Genomic DNA, 24846 nt, shown 5'->3' with positions numbered 1-24846 from the left:
GCACTTGAAAAGGAGGCATTATGGATTCGCAGCCCCCATCACACCTCTTCTCTCCCAAACCCCAGGAGAACAGTCCTCAGTACTTTGCCAGTACCAGGGTATGAAAATTCTGGTTTCTTAACCCCTTCCTGGCACCCCGTCTCCTTCTACATCACTATTGTAACTACAAATTACTATATGTAGCTATATTAAGCCCATCAAGTCACGACAAGTGGAAAATGCATAGCTAGAATTAATCTGATGCAGGAGGAATAAAATTATCTATGGCTTTAAAGCTAGTAAAAACTGAACTGAAAATCCTAGTCTTTTTTCCCCACTAAAAAAAAAAAAAAAAAAAAAATAGAAATACAGCAGAGAAATGATGGAACTTTGCTATTGGTTTTAGATGGCGTGTGCTCAGGTCAACCTGGTGTGGCCCAGCAGCACAGTGTTCAATCAGATATACTCCAACTTCATCAAGAGTTTGTGCTTGAATACTCAAGTACTCTGTGACTGAATGATTATTGCAAGTAGCAAGGAGACAGAGCAATTGCTGACACCACTGTGGTCAGTTAACATTATTGTTTATATAGGTGTTAAATAAATGAATGGTTACATATTGTTGATGGAACCAGTCGCCCTTTTTTTCAGAACAGCTCCATCCTGCACGTTCCCTCAGGGTGGCAGCCCACCACCCATCCTTACCAAAACCAGCTGCCATTCATCTGTTCCTTATCATCAGGCCTGAGGGCCATTATATTTTGGAAAATGTGATGGCTATTTTGGAAAAGGGAATCTTAACTGAGGTAACTAGTAGATTCAATCTGTTTGAAAGCCAGAGACAGTGAACGGTTTTGAGGAATGCAATTTTTCAGCTGTTCTTGGAAGAGACACACCTACTCTGCTGAAAAATAACATTTCGCAATGAAGAAACAGGAAAAAAGTAAACCCACAGTTTATATCTGCTATGTAAAAAAATACCATCACACCTGCAGCAGGGAGCATATGAGAGGTAATGAGAGACAAATATGAACAAATGACAGTGGGAGGTGAGAGGGGAAAGGAAAAGGCTACGAGAGGCAGTTTGGGAGACAGGAAGAACACAGGGAATATGGAAAATAAAATTCAGAGGTGCTCTCTAGGCAAAGCAGCTCTTAGCACCTGCTCCACTACCTCACATGGACAGACTACTCCACACTTAGATTAGTGAGTCTGGTGGTAACAGCAAACCCAAAAACTCTAGGCAACCCACCCCACTCCTGAAGCCCCTGTGTACGTACAAACCTTTGTTTTCAGATAAAGATATTTTACTTTACATTAATGTAGTGTATTCTGAGTTTTAACCTTTTTTCCGAAAGCTTTTTGGCTGCGAATATTGTAATCTCATACTGTCAAAACAATCCTGGGAAGGAAAAAAGCCGTGTAACTGGAAAAGAAATGTTTTGGGTAGCATTTTTAGAAATACTGGTTTTAAATCCATATAGCTAGGGGAAAGGTTCCTCCAGCTAATGTTTAAGTTAAAGAACGGAACCTAACTACATATTTACCATTCTAAGTACATTAGTTACCCTCTGCACTGAACTCTAACAGCAGGAACAGCTGAACAGCAGCACTAAAAATTTTCCAGTTGCCCTGGCCTCCGGTGAAAAATCTTTAGGTGCCATGAGACCACCAGGCTCAAGACTTCTCAAATCTCACTTTTGCACACATCCATTTTGAGAACTGCAAGAGTCCCTGCTGCATTCAGGAACAAATTTCTACCTAGAGGGAAAATGTTCCTGCAGAAAGATCTCCTGAGGAGATGTGGGCTGGAATCTCCTCTGCCCTAAGCCGCTTCCTGCTGTCCCGGCAGGCGGGAGGCTGCAATCCGCTGCCACCTGGCTAGGTGACTTTTTTGGGAGGAGGTGGGGGGAGGAAGGAAGGACCCACAAGTTCCCAGCTGACAAAGAAACTTGACCTCTATGCCAACTGTTCCCCTTGCAGCCAGGACACTCGGGACAGGGGGAGGAATGATGCCACGTGCCTCCTCCCCACTGTCAACCAGATTTGGATATAAGCAGCAGCACGGTCGACACATGAGAGAGAGCAGAACATAGCAGACACCAGCAGCAAAAGGGTGTCACCCCAAGATTGCTCCGTGGGATACAGCATTTCTCCTATAAACCATTTTATTGTTGGGGAGGAAACACTGGTCTTCTCCCAGATCAAAGGAAGTAGAGAAACTAAAACCCAATTTGCTAACATTATAAATTGAAGCCGAGAAAGTAAGTGAAAAACTGTTCTTCCGGAACAGTATCAGCCTCCAGGGCCCTACCACCAGTTATGTGCCACAGCTTCACTGAATTCCAATGAGTTGCAATTTCCACAGGCTGAAGTTTGGGGGTTTAAAAGTTTCTGTCTTAGGCCCCCATCTCCTCCTCTCTCTCGCAGCATGACTGCTCTTAACACAGTGTAAATAAATTTCGCTTGTATGAACTCATAAAAGGCTACAGAATACCTGGAGAAATTAGGACTGCCCCTTGGTTAAGGGAAAGCACTCTCTGTCAGGACTGCCAAACCTGGGCACACACAGGGACATGCACAGAGCTCCAGCTACCCAAAGAAAGTAAACGTGAAGGTAAGCATCTGCCTCCTTCAACACTAATTCCCAGGAGATACATCACAGAGCCCAGATCTTAGATTCAAATGCAAGGAATTAACATCAAATATACTCCAAAAGGGCATTTCTATACAAACTGGGATGAAAGTGAAGACATTAATAGATAACAAAGTAAGTTTTCTAACGATATTCATTCACTTTAGAAGAATATTTCAAAAGCTGTATGCTGCTTTAGGTAGAGAAGCTGTTTCTGGAGTTGTCTGATCTACAAAGAAAATGATTCTGCCCAATTTAAGAGCGCAGGGACTGAAATGGCTCAACAGTCTGTCCTTTAGGTCATCAGTAACATTAAAACAGAGGCATAATTGAGTATTAATAACTTGATGGCTCTCATCAAGTAAGAATTTTAAACTACAGCAAATGCTGGCTAGGTAAAGATAAACATTTTCTAAACACCAACTTATCCTTGCACTGAAGAGGGACGCTAGCTTGCTTAACAATGTTAATGTGTTACAAGGCAGACAGCATTTATCCACACTTAAATCCTACCTCAGGCAGGCAGCGAAGACATGCCAAACGCCTGTTCGGATCTGGTACAGGGGATGCTGTTTAGCCACAGCAAGAAGGTGACCACGCAGGCAGCACACCTGACTGAACACTCAGACAGCAGCCACCAGCTCGCTGGTTCCTCCAACGGGTGAGATGTACCTGGGGCTGGCAAACCTGAAGAATTCCAGCAAGTCGACCTAGAATCAGGTCTGAGCTGCTCCTCTGTAACAGCAGTTTCGAGTGACAGCCCTCCAAATAATATTCTTTAACGCAATATGCACAGACCTAGGAGCAGTAGTGTCACAGTGAGTGCTGCACTGGTGCTACTACACTCTACTTGGTGTAACTTTGCAACCGACTTACATTGTGATTATCATAATTTCGGTCCAAATCTTCGGACCAGTTCTTTGGGGTATCAAATTTGGCAGCACGAGCCTCATTTTTAGAGATGCTGACATCTCCTGCCCCACCTGAAACCCACAACTTAGTTGTGCTAAAACCAAAAAAAAGAAACCAAGAATTTATTAGCTAATTCTGAAAGCAATGCTTTTAATCTCTTTGTGTCTATTTTCCTGCCCATGACACAGAGGTAACAGTGTGAAGCCAGCAGGGATGGAAGACTGTTGATACTCAAGCAATGGGCAGCTTCGATCTGGCTGATAAGGCTCGTGGTGAACGGGTCGCTGTTGCTCGCCTTCATCTGTCTTGTCTACACAGATAAACAGTTAGGATAAAGTCTGACCACAGAGTGCGCAGCAAGAGGGAGGCTTGACCCTCTGTTCTGCTAGGCAACAACGCAATTCAAGCAGTTATATAAATAATGAAACTGATTGCTTCATTGGAAAAGACTTTGCAACCTACTAATAAAAAGCAACACACTACTCCTTGGTGAAATGAGTAATAGTTGGAGATCATGGTGAAGTGCAGCCTTCTCATTTCTGCACACGCAGCATATGTACACAAAAGAACCCTGTCTTGTCATTACTTACAACACAGATCACTACCTGGGCAGAAAGCAGAGACAACAGAAGGGGGAAAAACAACTGCTCACGGAATCTTTCTGCTCCAGTCGGCACCTCTCAGACCTTCCATGTGCTTTGTGTTCTTTTAAGCATGATCACTGTTTTTTTCACAAACTTAAAGACTGTGATTTAGTATCGTCTAATAGTGTATCATTTCAGAAAACAAAACGGCACTGTCCACATAACACAGGCAGCTTCTGATTGTCAAAGGTCGTCAGAATATCGATTCTTTTCCCCATCAGATATTTCACAGAACTCTGCTCCTGTAAGGCATCCTTTAAATCTGTAGCAACCTCTGGCTCTCGATCTGCTGTAGGTTTACATCCAACAATGCCGAAGTGCCTCTTTACTTCCAAACTCCATCAGGTTCTGGATAAATGATCCTAAAGGTCAAGTTTATCCGTGCATCTCTAGAATGATATTCCTTAGGTACTCGATGCTGTAAGTGGCATTAGAAGGAAAAAAAAAAAAGAAAAAAAAAAAAGGCAAAAAAAAGCACATGAGCTTGTATATTTAAAATATAGGTAATCAAACAATGTAAAATTACTTCATTTCCTGTGATGGCTTTTTATTAACATTTCTAAACACTAAGGTAAGGCAAAAAAATAATGTTCTGACTGCTCAGGGCCACTGAAAACAGAAGAGCTTTTGTAGATTACTGCAGACTTGTTAAATTAAGTTGCAAATTTTTTATATTCCAAGTTCCTAAATTGATTTTGCTCTTTCAGCTGCAGGCTGCAGCCTTCACTGATGAACTTTAATGCTGGAACATATGAGCTGATTCCTATCACGTGACTTAGCACTCAAAAGAAAACCCATTGTTTCTGTGGCTGCTTTGAATTTCTGAGGCAGAAAGCAATATTAATATGCTGGGAGACAATCATGTCACTGCAAGCAGAATGTCCCATACCTTCACGGGAGTGACTCGTGCTTATTTAGAAAACTGCATTGCAAGGGAAGCACACAAATGGTGTCAAGGAGTTCCTACCTGCCAATCCTCCTGGGTGGCTCCTTCCATCAGCAGCAGAGTCCCGTGATCAAGCGGGATCCTTAGTCTTTCCACGTAAGTATAGTCACCATTCTCTTCCTAAAAAGAAACATTAGGCACTGAAGAAGTGGGCATGCCATTTGGTAGAAAAACAGTCCTCTACAGCAGAGCTTACAAAGCTGTGAGAGAAGAGGAGGAAAGGAAGCTTACAAGATCAAGAAGCCTAATTAAACCTCTCTGATACCATATTTCATAAAGAGTTCAGGAGGCAAGCATTTTAAGGATGATAGAAGCCACTGCACCTCACTGCCTGTACAACACAGGTAAGATTCAACAACAAGCTCCTGCATCTAGTGCAAAATTCTAGAGCGAGGCTATGAACCTTTTGGAACCATCCAGTCTTGAAATAAACACTTCTGGGTGGAGGCATTCTGCAATAGCCACCCCAATTCCAACAATTAACTACTTCATCAAAAATACACATCTCCCTTCTATTCTGAATTTTGTCTTGTTTTGGACGTTACATGCTGGTATAGTATTATCTGCTAGATGAAGAACTTTTCCTATCCAAAAAAATTCACCTTTTCCTATAGCACCTTGTAAAACAAGTTGTCTTAAACTTTATTATCCCTAAGTAAAACAGACTGCTAAACCAGAGGACAAATAATTTGCAAACTTGTGTTAAGCCTTCAGATTACATACAGCTTTTTTAAAGCACTAATACAACTGGACATAGCAACCCTGCAGTATTAGTCTCACACATGCTGCATCAGTGGGAATAGCAACTCTCCGTTGCTTTGCACTATCCCTTCCGATTTTAAATCAGACTAATACACTGCGAAACCAAATTGCTCAGGGAAGTCTATTACACCAGCGCAGTTCTCTTTGTCAGCCCTGACAGTCACCTCTTCATGAAATCACACTATGCGTGACATGAACTATCTTCTAGAATGCCATGTGGGCAGGCATTCTAATGCTCTATGTATTCCTTTAATATTTTCTGATTTTAGCCTTCAACAGCTGCAGGAAAAATTGCTGCAAACCTTCAACAATTTCCATCTAACATCTTGTCTACTCAATGATGGCACTTGGATTATTTCATTAATTTAGAAATGTGAGTAGGAAAACCAGGATGTCCCCCAAATACAGAACGGCAGTGTATATTTTGCCTGTTAGAGATCTCTGTTGCCAACTTTGCAAGCTGTCTTAGAAGAGTGGGAAGCAGCTGTCTGAAATGAGGAATTCAGGGAAGTTTCAGATAGGAAATCATCTGCAAAATACAGGGATTATTTTAAAGAGAGGGGGAGTTGGAGAAATATTTTAATTGGTGTTGAAAGGAAGGGGATTTAAGAGATTTTTTAGGTTACAGAAAGCCACAGATAGTTTGGAAGTGTAAAGAGAATAAGGAATGTCCTCCACTGAAAAAAGAGTGTGCCAGGTTCTCAGTCTCTACATTGTACAAGTACAGGGTTAACCTTGTTCTGAGGGTACTGCATATAGCAAGCAGATAGGCTGAATGCATATTAGTTACTGTACTACTGCCTCTAGAAGCAGAGATACTGGCTTTTATTCAAAGAGATCACCTTATCAGTTATTTGTTCTTGAAAGAGAAGCCAGAAATATACAATTTCTACAAAGAGATTAGAAAAAAATAATTAGGCCAGGTCTAGAGCAGTCTTCTAAAGCACGGGAGTAACTATGTTACTCCCGCTGCTCTAAAGCATGAGGGTGTTCTTGTAAGGGACCATACATCTTAAAACAGTTGCTGAACAACTGCTTCAGACTTTCTATTTTTTCAATTAGCTAGGCAGCATCTTCTCTGCTAGTTTCTTATAATGGCTGGTGGACTTCTAAAATCACACTTGTGGAGTGTTTAGGAGGAGGCAATGCGCTTGAGGTGCAGGTATAGTTACCTCCCACTGACAAAAGTCCCACATTTCTGAAACAGAAACAAATGTTACAAGATCTCCAGGCTCCAGCTTATGTTGAGTTATTCAGGAAAACTAACAGGACTCTGCAAAGACCCCACAGTTAGAAGAAAACATTAATGAGTCATAAAAAGGCAGACATAGTCTTTTGAGAGCTATTAAAAAGACCCAACAGCTCTCACCCAACACATTTTAATGCTTTTACAAAACCTCACATTTTCAAAATTCTTAGCCAACTTCCTTGAAGCCTAGCTGTGCAGCGACCCAACTTGATGCAGGTTTGTCTTTTTAAAAGTTCACGGATTGTTTAAAAACTCAAAATAACGAGGTAAAGTATCAACTACTGAGAAAATTATGTCCTGTACTTAAAACAAAGTTCAATTTTCCAAAGAACAACTGGGAGTGTGTTTGTGTCTAAAAAAGATGCAGACATAAAGAAGACTGCAAACCCTCTAAAATGCAAAAACGCTTGTTTGGGATCAAATCAATCCCCAATAATAAAAAGTATCCCTTGATGTAACTGACTATTTATTCAGTGATTACCACTTTCTGTTCACATCTGGGACTACAAGTCACAGTGTGACAGAAGAAGGGTCTTCAGTGCTGGCAATTCTGGATTTGTGTGTTTCTTGGGGATACCCTCAGGGCTTGAGGCTGTGCCAGTGATTAATTAAACTCACTGAACCTCTGGAATCAGGGAGTGCTGAAGGCACTCAGAATCACCTGTAATATGTATTCTTTGTAAGGACAATGCAAAGCATATTTTTAAGCTTCTAGAATTATTAGCCATTTATCTTGCTCTATTAAAAGTACAGTGTAATGCCAAAAACGTTCTCTTAAACTTCAGAGGAAATGAGGAAAAGAATTTCAAAAATAGGTATTATAAACATGACTGCTGATGAAAAGCAGAGAAATACCATTGCATGGCTGTTTTCTATTTCACAGGATTACATCATTTCACTTTGCAGATGGACAACAGTGGACTTATTTTTATCTCTGGCTCATCTTGATTAAAGAGGAATTCTTCTAAGATAAATGATTCAGGAGGAAACATCCTTTTGGCTTAGAAAAGTCAGTATGTAAAGGCAGCAGTTACTTTTTAAACAGGACACCTCTGAGTTTAGTTTTCCTTAGAAAAAGAGATTGTTATGTCAACTGGTTTTGCAGAGCCAGCAAAGTTAGACAAAAAGTTTTTACTGTCTTACATGTCATTACTAACACTGTCCACCAAATCTAGTTTCAGAACTTTCATCTCTAGAGCTGATGTTAGGCATACAGAAAACTCAGTTGAGTTTCAGAGGTGAAGAAGTTTATGAAAGAAATTTACTCCTGACATCTAAGGAGGAAAAGACGTTTTTAAAATACTGATAACAAACATGGAAAGAAATGCATCAGGTATCTTCTTTGTGGTCACTTCATAATGCTATATATGTATTACAAAACCAGCTGCTTCCAAGACCAGGTCTAGTGAAGCAAATGTTTTGCTTCTTAGTATATTATAATTTTTATAATCTTGAGTTGCACATTTAATACAATCCAAGCTTTACACTGGCCACGTACACTGGCCCAAACTTTTTTTTTTTTATCTTTCATTCACGTAACTACAGTTAATAAATGAGTTCAGCATGAGTTGATGGGAGGCTGTGAATATAAAATCTGTAAGTATCTCTGGACTCCATCAAGGTTTTTTTTCTTAAAATGGTATCAAAATCAAAAAGGTAAGAAAGAGAAAAAATCCAGTATAAATCTATGTAAATCGCTTAAGTTTGGTTCTGAAGTCTCAGGCAAGTTAGATAGGTTCTGGACAGTGTGGAAGCATCTTGTATCATAAGGAAAAGTAAATGGAAACATCCTGTCGAAGAATGTATAAATAATAGTGCAATTATACATGCAAATGATGCAAAATTGTTTTCAAAGGCTAAAGTCAGCAGCCTTCATGGAGAATGCTGGCTTCTAGTCTTCTGCTTTACCTATCTCCCTATTACCAAGCGAATTATCCTTACAAATCTTCTAGCATCTTATTTTTCAGACTTCCACCTTGCTTGTATCCCTCTTTTCCAGTTTACTCCTCTACCACCAGCTGTAGAATCACCCTCCTCCGCAACAAAGCAGGCTCATCTATCAATACTTCTGCATTTTTACCTGTTTATTCTCACTATCTCTGATGAAATCTCCTCACTGCGGCTCCTTTCTTTACCGGTTCAGTAAGAATGAGTATCAGCTATACTGCCCTTTCCTCACCTGGTCCGCTTGCCTGCCTACATTAAACTCCCTCAGCCCTCCTGCAGCTCACCTAGCAGGCTGCAAGCGAGGCAGCTCTGAAGCACTGGCCTCTTCCCCTCTGCCCGCCTACAGCTGCTCAAGTCCTGCCCGCGCCGGTGGACAACATCTCCTCTGCAGCCACTGCTGGCTGCGAGTCTCCTTCCTGCCAGCCTAAAAGCTCAGTCCCCCTCATCTCGATCCAACTTTTCGTTTCCACCGTGCTCCATATATTCCCACGTTTGTCTTCAGCTAGGACCCTTAGGGCACAAAGGGTTATTTTTCTGCTTGTTTTCAAAAGTACTAGGAGATCTTTTAACTTCTGCTAGAACACCTACTCAAGGACAGAAGGAAAGGACTGCGTTTTACTGTTTTGTTTGAAGGACAGACCCCTCCTGAAGGCTGATTCTGAGAACACCACGAACATCCTGCTATTATCCGAGAGGCGCGGGAAGCTCCCCCCTCGCCCAGCACCCCCCAGTTTCCCTGGTTACAGAGGGAAGAACAGCAACCTGGCAGCCGGCTTCCCAACTCCTTCCACCGCTCCTCCTCAGGCAACGGCGCCCAGCCGGTCCCTAGGGCACCCAGGCCGTGTGCCGTGGTGTGCCGTGGACGTGGGTGCCGAGGGGGGACATTAAATATCACCCCTCAGCTAGGGGTTCACACTCAGCTTCCAGAAACACTTAATCGGGTGACCTGGCATCGTCTCACTGAGTCGAGCAGTGATAAGCAACGGTAAAAACGCTGGCGAGATTGTACCAGAAAGGGCCCGTCTAATTACAGGGAATTAATTCCTCCAGAGCAGGACAATGAAGTGCCACGGGAGTGGGCGCGGGGCCGTGAGGCTGTGTGGAGAACAGGAGGAGGCCGCGGCGGTGCCAGCTCTGCCGTGGGCAAGCACGAGAGGGCTCGCTGACTAAACCAACGGCTTGTGTGCGAACTGGGTGTGAATCACAGCTCTAAACCAAAGCATTCGCCTCGTGGTGTCGGTGTAGGCAGGAGCTGCAACGGTGCGGGGGGGGCAAGGAGGCAAGAAAAAGTAATTTACTTGAACTGGAAGTAGAAAATAAAAGAAACCAGATCATTCCACTGCAGGCTTTGAACTACCAAGCAGGCATCCAGAAAAACCCCAGAAACCGTTTAAAGCAAAGGCAAAATATCAGCTACGGCCACACAACTGGTCCAAATAAACAGAAAAATGCAGTATTTAGAAGAATGCATGCTTAAAAAGAAAAATGCAAGTGGGTAAAGGAAAACAATTTCTGGCGTCATGTTAATTTCCATGAAAAGTCTCCTTAATTCCAGTGGAGAATTTACTCCTGAAATGTATTTGTAGCTTTTTTACATGCACTGGGCTGAAATCTGAGTAAGAATGATTTCTACTTATCCACAAGGGATGCTTGTTGATGCAGATTCAAACAGGCTATGCATGTCTTTACACTCCTTCACCATCTACTACATGATGAACACTTACTCATCCAATACAGTACTCACCAAAAAGAAAAACAGGGGACTGAACCTTTCCTTCCCCTCACCCTAGAACAATTTTCAGGAAAAAAAAAATAAAGTATCACTTGCACCTAAATAATTATTTTTTTCTTCATTTTTTTGCCAGGGAAAATGCAGAGAAAGGATAAAAAGATTTCCTTTTGTGACAGAGTAGCTTATATAAATGTCACCAAATTCCTACCAGACAAATGTCAAAATTCACACAAACATGCACAAAAAAAAACAACCCACCAACATTACTGGTCTTCTTTGCAGTTAGCGCAATAGGATTTTATTCTGTAACAAGTTCATCCACATTTCAAGATATAACATGGAAAATATTTGTACAGAACATGAACTGAAGTCTGTGAAGGTTCTGATCTAGTATTCTGCAACAGCACTACAAGGTGTTACCTGATCTGTAGTACATATTGTACCCAGTACCTGATCACACACAGGCAACCGCTTTAGGTTTTTTTCTCCCCAGTACCGTTTATCCACAGAGAGCTTCTACCATAGTATTCCTCATCTTGCATTTTCATTACATCTTCCCATCTTTCATCTCAAAATACTTAAAAGCACTTAGAAGAGCAGAGGGAAACGAAGGTCTCAAACTCTAGCATCTGAAATACTCGAATGTTGGCCCTCAAAGAGGTTTAATTTGGGGAGGAAAAGGATTTACTTTCTCTTTCCCCTCCTCAGTGAAGACTAACTCTGGAAAACCCTATGTACTGATACTGGCAGATTACAAACCAGGGAGAGCCTGAATGCCTGTGATGACTGTTAATCTGAATCCCTTTTCCCTAGACTACATTCCTCTTCCCGTAACTTGCTTCTGAACAAAGTAATGATGAAACTTGAAATATCTACAATCAACTTTAACTTTCTCTTAATGAAAGAGAGAATGCTACATTGCAATAGAGTATGAAAATTACCTCTTTGGTGGTGCAGCCTGAAAGGTGGTAATTTCCATCAGAGCCTCTTGTAACTCCCACTTGGCAAAGCATCTAGTGTCACAGGATGCTCTCAGAAAAACTGCAGGCTTTGGGAATGTGCAAAGAATACGCAATGTCTGCCATATAATTATTGAGTTCCCTTAGGCCCAGGATGCAGTTAACTGCAACTTACTCAAAGATCACTCTGCACAGGGGGCTCATACCTTAGAAACAGGTATGTCACGCTTGCAAAAGGAATACACTTCATAGGTAGCAAGACTCAGCTAGTCAGAAATATCAGGTCAGAGGCACAGAGGAAAAAAATGAGGAGAGCTTGAGGAATACATATATAGAAAATCATCCATCTCAGGAAGAAAAGAGAAGGAATCATGCAGTAGAGATCAAAGAAGGTGGCCAATTATGAATGGCAGAGACTGCATTTCCCCCTTTGCTCTTACTGACTGTCTTACAGAAAATAGAGAACACAACAAAAAGACATCTTACTCAAGAACTGGGCTTGATTTTTAAGAGGGAAACTGCGAAGTTTATACTGAAATCTAAGTGGCTTTGAGTCTGATCCATGGAAGGGGAACACATGCACTTCTAGAAATGAATCCAAGAACCATTTACAGTTGCCCAGAGGAATGAACTTTCCAGCTGCCATTCTGTAATCACCACAACATCAAAGATATGTATTCATGCTATGCGCACTGATATAATGCGCTGGTTATGTGATCTCATGCTCAGGGACCAGGATTAAATTAACTTCAGACAACAGAGAACTTACAAATTGGAGAGCTGGTGAAAAATATAAATTCTGGGGTTTTTTTCTAATTCAAATTCTGACCTTTGCTGTTCATGACTAGGTGAGCCAAGCTGCCTCCTGATGGGCAGACATCAGTACGTCAGCATACAGATTTTTAATAGATTGATAATCATCACCTTTGCTTTCTGCATTACTAATTTAGAATAAATAGCAACATAAACAGACAGTAAACAACTTCCCAAAGTTCGCAAAGACTGCACATGCAGAAAAGGAATCTGAAGCAGGATACCCAGAAACGAGGTCTGTATTCTCAACACAGGAACATGTGATTCCTTTACTTGGATAAATACAAACTGCAAAATTTAAGTTTTAAGTTGGCTTGTAAACACAAAATGCTGTGCTCAGGAATGCTATCTAGAAAAAGTATTCACTACTGAATCATCAACTAATTCCTGAACGGATGTTCCACACCCAGCTTCTTATTAAAGATCTCTATTTAGTCTGTTTGGTATGATGCCGCAACACGGTATTTTATGGAAAAGAAATTTGCTCTGTCCCTCTGTTCACTGCCCCTCAATCGTAACACACGCAAGTCAAACTGCAAACATTAAGAGGATTTTTACTTACAAGAGCAGTCAGAGCAACTCTTCGTCCCACATACATGATGTGTTCCCAAGGTTTGCCAGAGTTTAAGAAAACGGTATTAACTCTTTGGTTCATTTACACAGTGGAAGTCCCCTTCCACCGTCATGGGTTTCATCTTAAGTAAGAGGAAATGCCCTTATTTGGGCAGAAGAGCGCCCAGGTTGCAATTTCACTGCAGCGCTACACTGCTGCACATTATTAGGGTGGTCCCATTCTCACCCTCAAGATGTCACATTGCATGCAACAGATTTCTTGATCCCTACACTTACTGCACACAACTTTGAGTTGTGCTTTCATTAACAACCATTAAACGTTTTTTATAATTAAGTTCTCTAAACAGAGGGAAAATACTAAACACATTAGTAACCACAGGACTCTGTCAATGTGATAGGAACACTCACAGGGGAGGGCTTCTTCCTCATCTCAAAGGTCCGGGTAGCACCAAGGCTGAGCGAGGCAATGACAGGATTTTTTTCCCAGTGATGGTTCATCGTCACTGTGCCAGTCGACGCTATCCTTCTCATTTCGGTAGAGGTTGCAGAGAAGAGAGTTGAAGGTAAAGCCTGTGAACTCTTCGATGCGCTCCTTCAGCGTGGTCAGCAGAGGATGCCACTGCAATCAGCACAGCAGGAGCAGGGTAAGTACAGCAAAAGCAGGCCAGCAGCAGATAACGTAAGACACCAGGGGAAAGCTACTCAGAAACAAAATATACAGCACTTTAATCACAATAAACCTGACATCAAACAAATGCCTCTGAACAATTCTGATTGTACTTTTAGTAAAGGTGAGGAATGGGCTTTATGGGAAATATGTGTGTGTTACCTATCGCTCAGTACTAAATCATCTCTTAAAACTATGAAGCCAGCGTGCCTTTCATACTAATGCAGTCAGCCACCTCAATTAACTGGAAGTAAACTAACAGAGGAAAACCTGCTTGAACTGACCACGGATAAACACTGGGAGTTCTTAACCAAGACAAAAAGCGTGCAACTCCTCCCACACATACCTGGGGTTTTTAAGCTCCTGGCAGAGCTAGAGGAGTTTAACACGGAGGTGTTAAACTCTGGTAGCATCTGAGTTACTCGGCCATTGCCGTGGGCACAGCGTACCCACGGAGTTGCAGTCGGTGACTAAAGGACAAGCTCTCGGCTGCCGGCAGCTGTTGGCCCAGGACAAGAGCCAACGGTCGGCCTGAATCTGTCCCCGCTCCCCTAGGACAGCTGCTTCCACCTCTCGGGGTTTGGACCTCGACACCACAGGCCCCGAGTCCCGTCCCTCCCCGTGCTCACAGCTTGCTGAGCCCACAGCCCCCGGCAGCTCCGCACACGCCGTTACAACTCAGCCCAGTGAATCATTATTTCATGTTACAAACTTACATCATGACTTTCATCTGTCAGTGCTTTTAAGCACTACGTAAGTATCTAAAAAAAAAAAAAAAAAACCCAAAAAAGTCAAAACAATGTAGGCCAGAATTTTTGCCCGTTACGTAAGCAGAGACACAGATCAAGAGAGGACAAAGAATTGATTCCAAATCTCCCAGGGCATCACTGGCAGAAGGAACAGATAGGAGGAATTATTTCCTACTATCTACCTCTAATAGTTGAGTCTGCACCACCTTCTTTCCATGCTTACCCATATTTAAAGGCTTTTTAACCTACTGGCTAGACTGCAGGAGCCTTAACACACCATCTTTCTCTAGTAAGGGTATTTCTAGCTAGGTCACCCCTTCAATGACTAAGCATCATGTGAATAATTAATTATATATAAACATAGCTTGCAGCTATGGGACATGTAGGGAAATCAGTAATACCACTCCAAAAAAGCTATAGCTTGTAACTGGGCTGCCTGAATGTGCAGTATGTGCAGGACACACAATGCAATGACAGAAGGGTCCAACTGAAAGCACTTTTCAGCAACCAGCTAGGACTGGCTTCCTTCAATTCCTATCACAGAAGTATTTATTACTAAAAATGTCACCACACGGTGAATTTCATGATTCAGTGGAAACCCTGCTACAAACCTGCAGGAGTGGAAGTAACTTTGTTGAACCGTTACTATGTCACCAACTACATCACTACTTACAAAGAACCATTTTTCTAATATCAGCATTCATTTAGGCATGAGCACTGGATTATACCCAGCAGTGCTGCAATCACACCCAGGCTTACCAAACAGAAGAGGAGGGGCACAAAGCTAATTATTCCTAGAGATCAAGCATTCAAGGCATGTAATCAGTTTTGGCCAAGCTGCGCACTAAATTGCACTTTACTCGGGATATTTTTGTGATATATACCCTATTTTACAGGTAAGGACTGTGCTCTTTACACCATCTAGGCTGCAGGAATTCCCACCTACAAAGCTGAGTGAGATGTTGTGAGTGCCTGCGTGCAGGCTGCCCTTATTATCTGCCGACGGGCAGTTTCCAGCCAGTGCCAGGGCTGGCTCCCAGTTACGCAAGTTTGCCAGTGCATCTCGCTTTCTGCTGGACTTTCTTTCTCTCAGGAAAAAGGAGAATTATTCAGGGATAAAAGACAGGATCAGCATGCCTGACTGCTTAAGGCCTTGTACCTTGTGGATGAGAAAAACAAGCCAGTGGCCCTAAGAGAGCTAACTCTGAACTTCATGCAAACTGAGCTGAAACCACGAACTTGGGCTCTACCCAACCTCTGAGCAGCAACGGCTTCCACAACAGGGAATTCTGAACTGTATTTAAATTATTAGTGTACAGCTGAATGATTTGGGCCGGGGCATTTCCAATCCCTAAAGCCATTCGGCTTCCAGAAAAGTCCATTTAAAATAATATTTCACAAGTGAGTACACACCCACATAAACCCACACAAAATGCCTATTTTTCCACCACAAATTCCATAGGTTATGGAAATTTTGAACTATGGCATATTTGAGACTACAAAATCTTCACAACTCATCTTGTTAAATAACACCTTTCCACTTTCCCCAAACTGAGCTTTGCTAGGAGGTATCCCCCTTTGGCAGCAGTTCTGGGACCTGGGACACTTCTCCCTCATGCTATCCAGCCTTCAACAGGCACAATTTATGGTTCAGAACACTGCAGCCTACTGCGATGGAAATCTCTAACAAAACAATGCCAAGAGACAAGCCAATGGGACAACAGGCTGGAAGACAGAGAGAGAGAGAGTGAACAAGCACAAAATGCCAACAGGGCACTCAGAAGGGCTTTTTTAACCCTTCCAAAATAGCGTGGGAAATTGCATCATATAATCTTGAGTTGCTGGACAGGCAGGTTGTGTGTGTGAATTTCATCGCATTCACATAGGAATCAACAGTATGCCTAAACTGAATTGAATCAGTATTGAACCCAAGTGTTTCTGAAAGTAACTATTTCAGAAATTGGTATTACTGTACCTTTACAACAAAAAACTCAGTATTCCTGTGCACACTACAGTCCCCCATATAAAGATGCATAGAGTGAGTCACACAGAACAATTCAGAGTTTTGTCCAAAGCTGCAGTGACCCAAAAGCAGAACTTTGAAATCTGGAGTGATTGTTTCCTTTTGCCAATGTTTAGCAACTAAATCATGCTCCTCTCAGTCAATCCACTCATAATGCTTGCTCTCTGGAGTTGTCTATATTCCACTAGAATCCGTTGCTGATCACAAATGAAATGCCGATAGGTACTCTAAATAAAAATAAAGGGCAGAGGGAATTTTTGTCTTTCAATATCTGCAAAGGATTTTGCTGTAGATGATAATAAAACTGTAAACGCGTACATACATTTGGGTTTGGCTGCATTGTTATCCTGGAGTACGTGTACGGAAGTTCCCCAAACCAGGAGGTAAGCCTTGGTTCCTCAAAAGATACTTCTGAAAAAAAGAAAAACAGGAAGACTTTCTCAGTTGCTTTTTCAAAGGGCTTGAAAACGGAAAGATGATGCAAATCTGCCAGGAAACTTGATCGAAAAGGGACTGTACACTCACCTAAAGTTAAAAAGCAGTCCCTCAGCCTTACCTAATGAACTCAAGTGAAGGAACACGATTATTCAAAAGCAGGCCTGTCTCTGCAAAAGGAATTATTTTGCCAAAATCTTGGAACCACATCAGTTTTCTCATCCCTATGCCAGACAGGGCAGGGACTGGACAAGTTAAAGGCAGAAAAATGAAACTGAGATTTTATTTATAATGCTAGCTTCTTTTCTATTCTCCTGGGTCCAGTGCCCATTATGCTGGCATAAGTTGCAAGATGTATCTAACAGAAAGAATGAAGTGGAAGGGATGGCAGCATCAACGGGACATACAGAAGCAGAACACAGCAAGGCTGGACAAACAATATTTGTCAAATATGTGTGTGCTCTGTGTTGAAATACAAAGATCAAGTTAAAAGTACTTTCAACTTCTGAAAAGACTATCTTGGCAGCTATTTCTCATGCTTGACAGAGAACTTTCTCCATTATATGGTACCTTTATTGCGAGCCAATAAACACAGATGTCGAAGACATTTTCCAGCCCTGTTCAGTAACTACTCTGATATATTATCTTACAACCGCTCCTGGCTGAAAGAGAAATTTAGCTACAAAAGGTGCCCCTTAGCGAACAAACCCGGAATAGCAGTCTCTTCACTTACAGCATACTGGAACTAACAAGCAAAGACAAGGGTAAAGAAACATGGTCTGCTGGGATTTGAAGTGAGAGGTAAAAAAATATTCCTGGTGACAGAAACCTCGAAGAACACAGTTTCTGCAGCATCACTGGGAGGCAGTATGAAGGGATGGAGCACAGACTTAATCGAAAAAAAAAAGAGTGGGAAAAGAACTGGACATGACAGGGGAGACAGTTAAATGCAAGTATTTTTAAGACAGGCAATTTTAATTTGGAAAGATCTTGTTTAATTGGCAAAAGGAACATGGTGGTTGAGATTGAAAGAATAAGCAGCAGTACTCTTCAGATATGCATGAAAAGCCCGGAAAGAAACGGAAAGGAGTGGTAATATGTAAAACGAAAAAGAGTGATAAACAATGCATGGATTTGGGTATGGAAATGACCTGGGAACGACCTGAAAAGTTGGTCTTACCCTGTCTGACGTGAGTTCGCTGACCCCAGGGTATGTCTTGGAGGAGTTGTTCAAACATCCAGTCTGCTTGTTCCGAGTCAATAAAACCAGGAATCAAATTAATCCTAAGGAAGAAAAAGATAAAGAAAAGATGGAAGGAATATACACTTCTATACATGCTTTGATAAAATACTCTAATTTCCAGGATTCTCAAAGGAGCTAAGAATGGCTGTAATGCACCAGATGAAAAGTCAAAGCCCAGCATCCTACTTCTGGCCACAGCAAAAAGCAGGTGGGAATGAAAGAACAGGAGGCAGCAGGAGCTCCTGATGAGTCTTCCCCTTGACAAACCTGTCTAATTGCTTTTTAAAACCTTTAAAAACGTATGACACCAACAATACGCTATGAGCCCCACACTCAGCCATATACTGTGTGAAAAATGGCATCCTTCTGCTTGTTATTAACTTCACATCCGATAAATTACATTATTAGATTACTCCCTGATTATGGTACTACAATCACCATAAGTAAATAATTGCCCTTTATTCACCATCTCTATGCCACTCACAATTTGATAGCCCTTTATCACTACTGCCATTCTATCCTCTCTTTTCCAAGCACAAGAACCCTGGAGTATTTAACCTCTCCTGTTTTTCTATTTTCATATGTACATTTTAGATTTCGACTGTATTAACAGTAGCCTTCAAAAATTCCAGCCCCTGTGGTGGGCTGCTGAGTAGGAATGCTGTTCACAAGAGTTTACTCTCACAAGTATTCAGTGCTCCAAAGACATCACAGTAAGAACATATAGTAAAGGTACTAAAAGAGATGCACAAAACAATTACTGACTTTTCAGAAATGTATATATTCCAGCAATATATTATGAAAACAAAGTCCAGAAAGTGACAGAATAACCCAGCTGGCTGTGTATCTTTTCTCTTTCCTGCCGGTCAATACTTTTACTTTTCAAATTGGTATAAAAATTTCCTTGCAGCTTTAGAAGAAACCAAGGTGAAAGCTTTGAAATAAATGCACAAAAAGTTACTATGTCCTTGGTATTTTTTCCACTATTAATAAAATCTATCAAATTCAAAGAAAAGGATTAATACTGATATTGCAGCTCAGTCAGCAAGGTACAGTAAAATGCATTTCAGTTAGCAGGAATGACAGAACAAGTAGGCTTTGTTTTGAAGTGTCCTGAAGCCAAAATAATTAAGGCATAGCAAGTAAGCAAATGGTACAGCCCTAAAGTTACCAAATCTGCCTAAAGCTAAATGCTTTTATTATTTTAAAACAAGTCCAGTTTATAGCTAAAAGTTTTTGGTAGCTCTTAACTCTGTAACTCAGACATCACACACTTGCTAGCACAGGAATACCCCTCCCAACTTCCAGCAGCAACCTACTCTGGATCGTGAAACAAATGGACATGGCCCCTCCTCCTTATTCCCGACAGGAACACTAGATTCAGTATGCACGAGACGTTAAGACGTTCATTTTTCTTCTCTTCAGTGCTGCTCAGACCTGCGTAAGGCTCTGCTACCTGATATTCAAAGTACTTCCAGAATGACTCTGAGCAGAAGGTACACAGGAAGGGCAACGTGCACTTGCTAGAGTCAAAACACCCTACAGGGACTCACCTGCAGAAGGCTGCGTATCACCGTGTCATTCTGAAATAGCAAGTAACAAGTTTCATCCACTTACCTAGAAATGCCCGTCGGTACTCTGCTGAGCTCATACACACCGGGCTTGCTGAGGATGTAGAAAGGAAAGAGCCATCAGATAGACAAACAACAAGAAATTATCTTAAACTGAGCAGCATGGACTAGAATTTCCCTAAACCTGGACTAGGGACAGTTTTCTTTAAAAGAGAAAAGAAAATCAAAAAAAGGAAAGCAGTAATGTTCCAGAGATAGTCAGCGGTCAGAGTAAGGCAGCAAGGGGTGTTGCAGAAGCAGATCAGTTTGTGTGTACTTCACTACTCATTTCACCAAAGGCTCAATATACAATTTTAGGGCTCTAGAGAGAAGTAAACAAGGGATGTCACAGGGAATCTAAAGGAGACAATCATACAAGGCTGCACCTTCACCACTATGTTTGCATTTATAGGCACAGTGAGTAAGAAAATTCTACCAAAATAACCAAACTGAAGCCAATTTCATTTTCAGTGTCTGTAACTTCACCATACACCACCACACCTTGTCACATTTCGTGCCGAAGTTATCTGAGACGATCCCCATTTCAACACAAAGGGTAAGCGACCTACAAATATCTAGCTTCACTATGACACCTACTATCAGCTACTTTTCCAAGGAAGCACTGCTTGAGTTGTCATACCAGCTATATTCCTGGATAAGTAATTTCCAGCACAGTTCACACAGGGACTGTTCTAGGAAAATGTACATGGCTAACCAAAGGAGACATATTTGCAGTTCTGTTGATCCAGAATGTCCAAACTATTAATTCCTCCTGGCTTATACAGCTACACCAAAGCTATAAAAACTAGTTAACACAGACATGGACTCTCCGGATTATACATTCAGTTCAGGATAAAAGGGCTTTCAGGCCACGCTTTCTACTGGGATTTCTTCCAAAGGCATGGCAGTTGCAAGAGGAGAAGGAACTCTTTTTCAGCAGATTCCCACTGACCAGCAAGGCAGAAAAACCGCATGAAGGACAGTTAAGTCAGCAGTGTACTCACTCTATCACACCTGCCTCGGGAACTTTGCGCTCCACCTGAAAGGTAACAGGACAATGCACAGCGAATATTAACACATTTAAGTACCTGGCATGCTCTAGTCAAACAGAACTGATTGTCATCTCCAGCAGCCCTGACTAGCTGCATAAGGACGTGTCACTGGGAAAAACATACCTCTGGACAATTGGCAAGCAGTAACAACCCACCCACTCTCTCCATGTCTCAGCAACTCTCAAATGCAGCTACCGCTGCAGGTGGTTTTTAACAATCAACTGCCCCCTAAAGGACATTAATTTCTAAATTATTTGGATTACTACAATACTTGCTATTTATCAACTGCAACCAAAAAAAGTTCTTGTCCTTACATTTGGAAGCGAAAATCTACAGCAACTATAGGAGGGATGAAGAAATCCCAGGCCCCAGACAATGAGCAAAACATGAGACAGACCAGACGTTGCAGGAGCTGGCACTTTAAAACTGTCTGCACAGCTTGAGGTAGCTGGTTTCTGTTAAAATACAACCCAAACACAGCAGTTTAATCCAGCGTGGATTATCATTCTGGTTGTCTCAGGGATTTATGCTTCTCTTCTCTGAGCTCAGAGAAGTGCTGAGATGCAACGATGTACTGAGTAGAACGAGCAAGAGGATCAAAATATAGTACTATATAGATACCAGGGCTCTTCCACAGAGAAAAGAGAGTATTCTCACACCATCTCAAATCCTTCCATGCCAAGAAGACAGCCTTTCAAACACTTCTGGCTTAGAAAGAAGTGTTCAAGGTTTTTTTTTTTTCCCCAAGCAAGGAACTGCCCTCCCACTGCGCAGAGCACAATATCCTTCATCTGTTACTGGGACATAAAGCAAAATCTATAAAACAAATCCCACACTCTTCCCCTGTAACAAATAAGACAGATATCCCAACCGAGGGAAGAAACAGAGCTCAAATCATGCTTAGGATACTGCATCATTCCAAGTATTTAGGAGGACATACTCTTATGGCTTTCTGAAAAAAAAGTAGTTATGAACAGGTTCATAATGAATACACAAAGTCTGAGGCTAAACAAAGGAACCATAACTTTCTCAATGTCCAATAATTTTTATCATTTTAAGTTTAATAAAAGATGAGATTCTACTAGTTACCATGTAACTTTTACCTCTGGTGGCTTTTCAAAGACAAATTGCTTTTGAGTGTGAGGCTGATCCTTCCTGATCCACACTGGTTTAGTGCCTGCAGGGGCAAGGCTGCTGGCCACAGGTGCCTTAGGTGCTGAAGTAAAGATCAGAAAAAAAAAAAAAAATCACATGAAATTAAATTTCACTGAACAAAAAAATACAGTTTGGAAGAATTTAAAAGAACCATTTTTTGAGGTATTCTCCTCCGCTTGGCGGAAACTTCAGGGAACAGCCAAACCTACATTAAGTAAAAGTTAAAACTGCAGACACTGAAATTTTTTTATATGTTTGCTATTCGTAGACAAACAGAAATAAAAACATCCTTTTATGAGAAAAGATGACATCTAGAACCTTTCAATTCTACTACAAACACCTATCACATGCCAGCAGAAATCTTCCCAAGCAGCTAAACTGTTTCCCTCTACAATTACTTTTAGGAAACAAAAATATATTTCTCTGAGAAAAAAATACTTTTATGAAAACAAGATTTTGAAACAAGGGAAAAAGTATGGAAGAGCAACTCAGGCATACCACTTCCATGTGTTTTATTTACATAGGCAAGCAGGCTTAAAAATGGGCCTGAAACAGAGACAAAGTAAAAGTCTTCACTCTGCATAAAGTTTTCACTCTGGTAAAAGCAATTTTTTAAAAATACCCTTAGGAGTAGGTGGAATGAAACAGACTTAAGACAAAAAACTCACAGGCTACACACACAAGTCGAAATAACTGGCTAATTTTTTTCAGGATTAAAAAAAAATCAGCTTGCCTAGGGTGCTCAGTCTGCAGAGAAATGGGGGCTTTCCTGGGTATTGTAATCAGGCGAGTGGAACGTGGTGTTTTGATCACATTCAGGAAACAGACCAGTCCTTTTTGGAAGACTGGAAACCTGCGCAGCGCTCTCCTGCCTTTGCGCTCTTTGCTTTAAATGTCTGATAGAAAACACCAATGTTAACTCCAGCCCTCAACTAGCGTTCTTCATTCTGCAGTGTTTTCACTGTGAAAGGAAGACACGTAGTAAGTTTTATCAATAAAAAGTGACTAACAGTTATTATAGAAGTTAGCTCCACCGAATTCCATTTGTCTCATTCAACTTGCCCAAAGGTAGGCACAGTACACCTGCATAAGTGTGTGTGTTAGAAACACATCTATATACACACACAGCTAACACATCCATATACACACACAGCTAACACATCTATATACACACACAGCTAACATATCTATATACACACACAGCTAACATATCTATATACACACACAGCTAACACATCTATATACATACATATGCTGCTGACCCGGTGTTCTGCGTTCCAAACGACTACAACGGATCTGTGACGTACGCACAAATTTTACTTAAAATAACTGGAGCAGCAGAACTTTTAGTGACGGATCAGGATAACTACCGACCCACCCTGACGCCTACCAGCTGCGCTGCTCGGCGACGAAAGGGACCCCCAACTCCCAACCGCTTTCCCAAGGGCTCGTCGAAGCTTCCCCCGAGCATTTCGCCCTCCCCGTCTCTATGGCGGGAAGGGCGAGGCCGAGGCAGCCCCGCGGCCCCGGCGGTTCCCTCCCGCGGCCGGGGATGGGGCTCCCCAGCGCCCTTGCTCCCTCCCCGGCGGGCCGGGCCTTGCCTGCGAGCCGCCCCGCCGCCCCGCCGGCCCAGCCGCCCTGCACGCGGGCCCGCCGCCGCCGCTCCGCCATGACGCCGCCTCAGCGCCGGGGCCCGGCCCGCCCGCCCCGCCCCGGCCCCCGGAGGCCGGCCCGCAGGGCGGCTGCGCGTTCCGCGGGGGCGGGTGTCGTGTCGTTCCCCGCGGGGGCGGGTGTCGTGTCGTTCCCACCCGGGGCGGGTGTCGTGTCGTTCCCCCGCGGGGCAGGGCGCTCAGCCGGCGGGCAGGCCCCGCCGCCCGGCCGCGGGCCCGCGCGCGCGGGTGTCGGCGAACGGCCAAAACGGCAAAGTTTTTTTTTCTGTCAAAACGTTGGGCTCGCTGCGGCGGGGGAAGCCGTGCCAGTGGCACACCTACTTCCACGCGCGTGGGAAGCAGCAGTACAGATCCGGAACGTTTACAAATAACGAGGGAAACCACAACGCGCCCGGCCCGGTGGTGCCGCATCCCAGCGGACGTTACGGCCCGGTGCCAGGCGGCTTTTCGGGAAGGGGTGCAGGACGGCTCCCCGCGAGAGCGGGGCAGACACGCTACTCACCTCCCACCCAGGCAAAGGAGTGAAAACCCACTCCGGCTCTTGCACCCGTGAAAAAAAAACCCACCCCCGGGAGCGGGCGCAGAGTCATAGCACCGCAAGAAAACCCCTCCTGTTTTCTGTCGCACGCCCGGGATATTTCCAAGTACATCAGGACGCTGTTGAACGCACGTTACGTCAGTCGCTGAGGGAAGCAGACGTTCAAAACCAAAGTCAAGGCAATCGAGGTTAACAAGGGGCTCCTTGCTGCAGCGTGGAAAATAGAAGAAAGCACAAGTGTGGGAACCCAAACTGCGACTGGAGGCTCCCCCAGCCTCGCCGGGGCACCCCTGCTCCAGCGCCAATCAGATACGCACGCTCTTCCCCTCAGATGCATCCTTCTAAACACCTTCAGTGGTTAGAAAACTGTTATTTGGAAATAACTGTTTCTTATTAATAGCTTAACTAATTGTTCTAATTAACAGTTTATTTTGTGTTCCAGCGATTTTAGAAGATCAGCACTGTGAAACAGGTAACAGCCAGGAAAACAGATTAATAAAAGCTTTGGTTTTGGCATGTAAAAGTATAGCAAATTTCACTGCATTATTACATA

General features: G+C 42.7%; 1 protein-coding gene across 1 annotated transcript; it reads right to left on the bottom strand.

The window, feature by feature from the left end:
• Positions 1 to 546: 546 nt before the first annotated feature.
• ALKBH3 (alkB homolog 3, alpha-ketoglutarate dependent dioxygenase) lies at positions 547 to 23756 on the bottom strand. The gene is given in 10 exon segments (XM_042790859.1): positions 547 to 4588; positions 5138 to 5236; positions 13560 to 13631; positions 13633 to 13770; positions 16913 to 17001; positions 18206 to 18309; positions 19886 to 19933; positions 20883 to 20917; positions 22034 to 22146; positions 23687 to 23756. Coding segments are annotated over 10 exon segments (861 nt in total). The 3' UTR covers positions 547 to 4495.
• Positions 23757 to 24846: the final 1090 nt, after the last annotated feature.

Source organism: Tyto alba, unplaced genomic scaffold (genome assembly GCF_018691265.1).
Source record: "Tyto alba isolate M040663 unplaced genomic scaffold, T.alba_DEE_v4.0 Super-Scaffold_18, whole genome shotgun sequence".
Taxonomy (NCBI): domain Eukaryota; kingdom Metazoa; phylum Chordata; class Aves; order Strigiformes; family Tytonidae; genus Tyto; species Tyto alba.
Note: the sequence above shows the minus strand (reverse complement) of the source record. Positions and strands in the feature narration are given on the sequence as shown.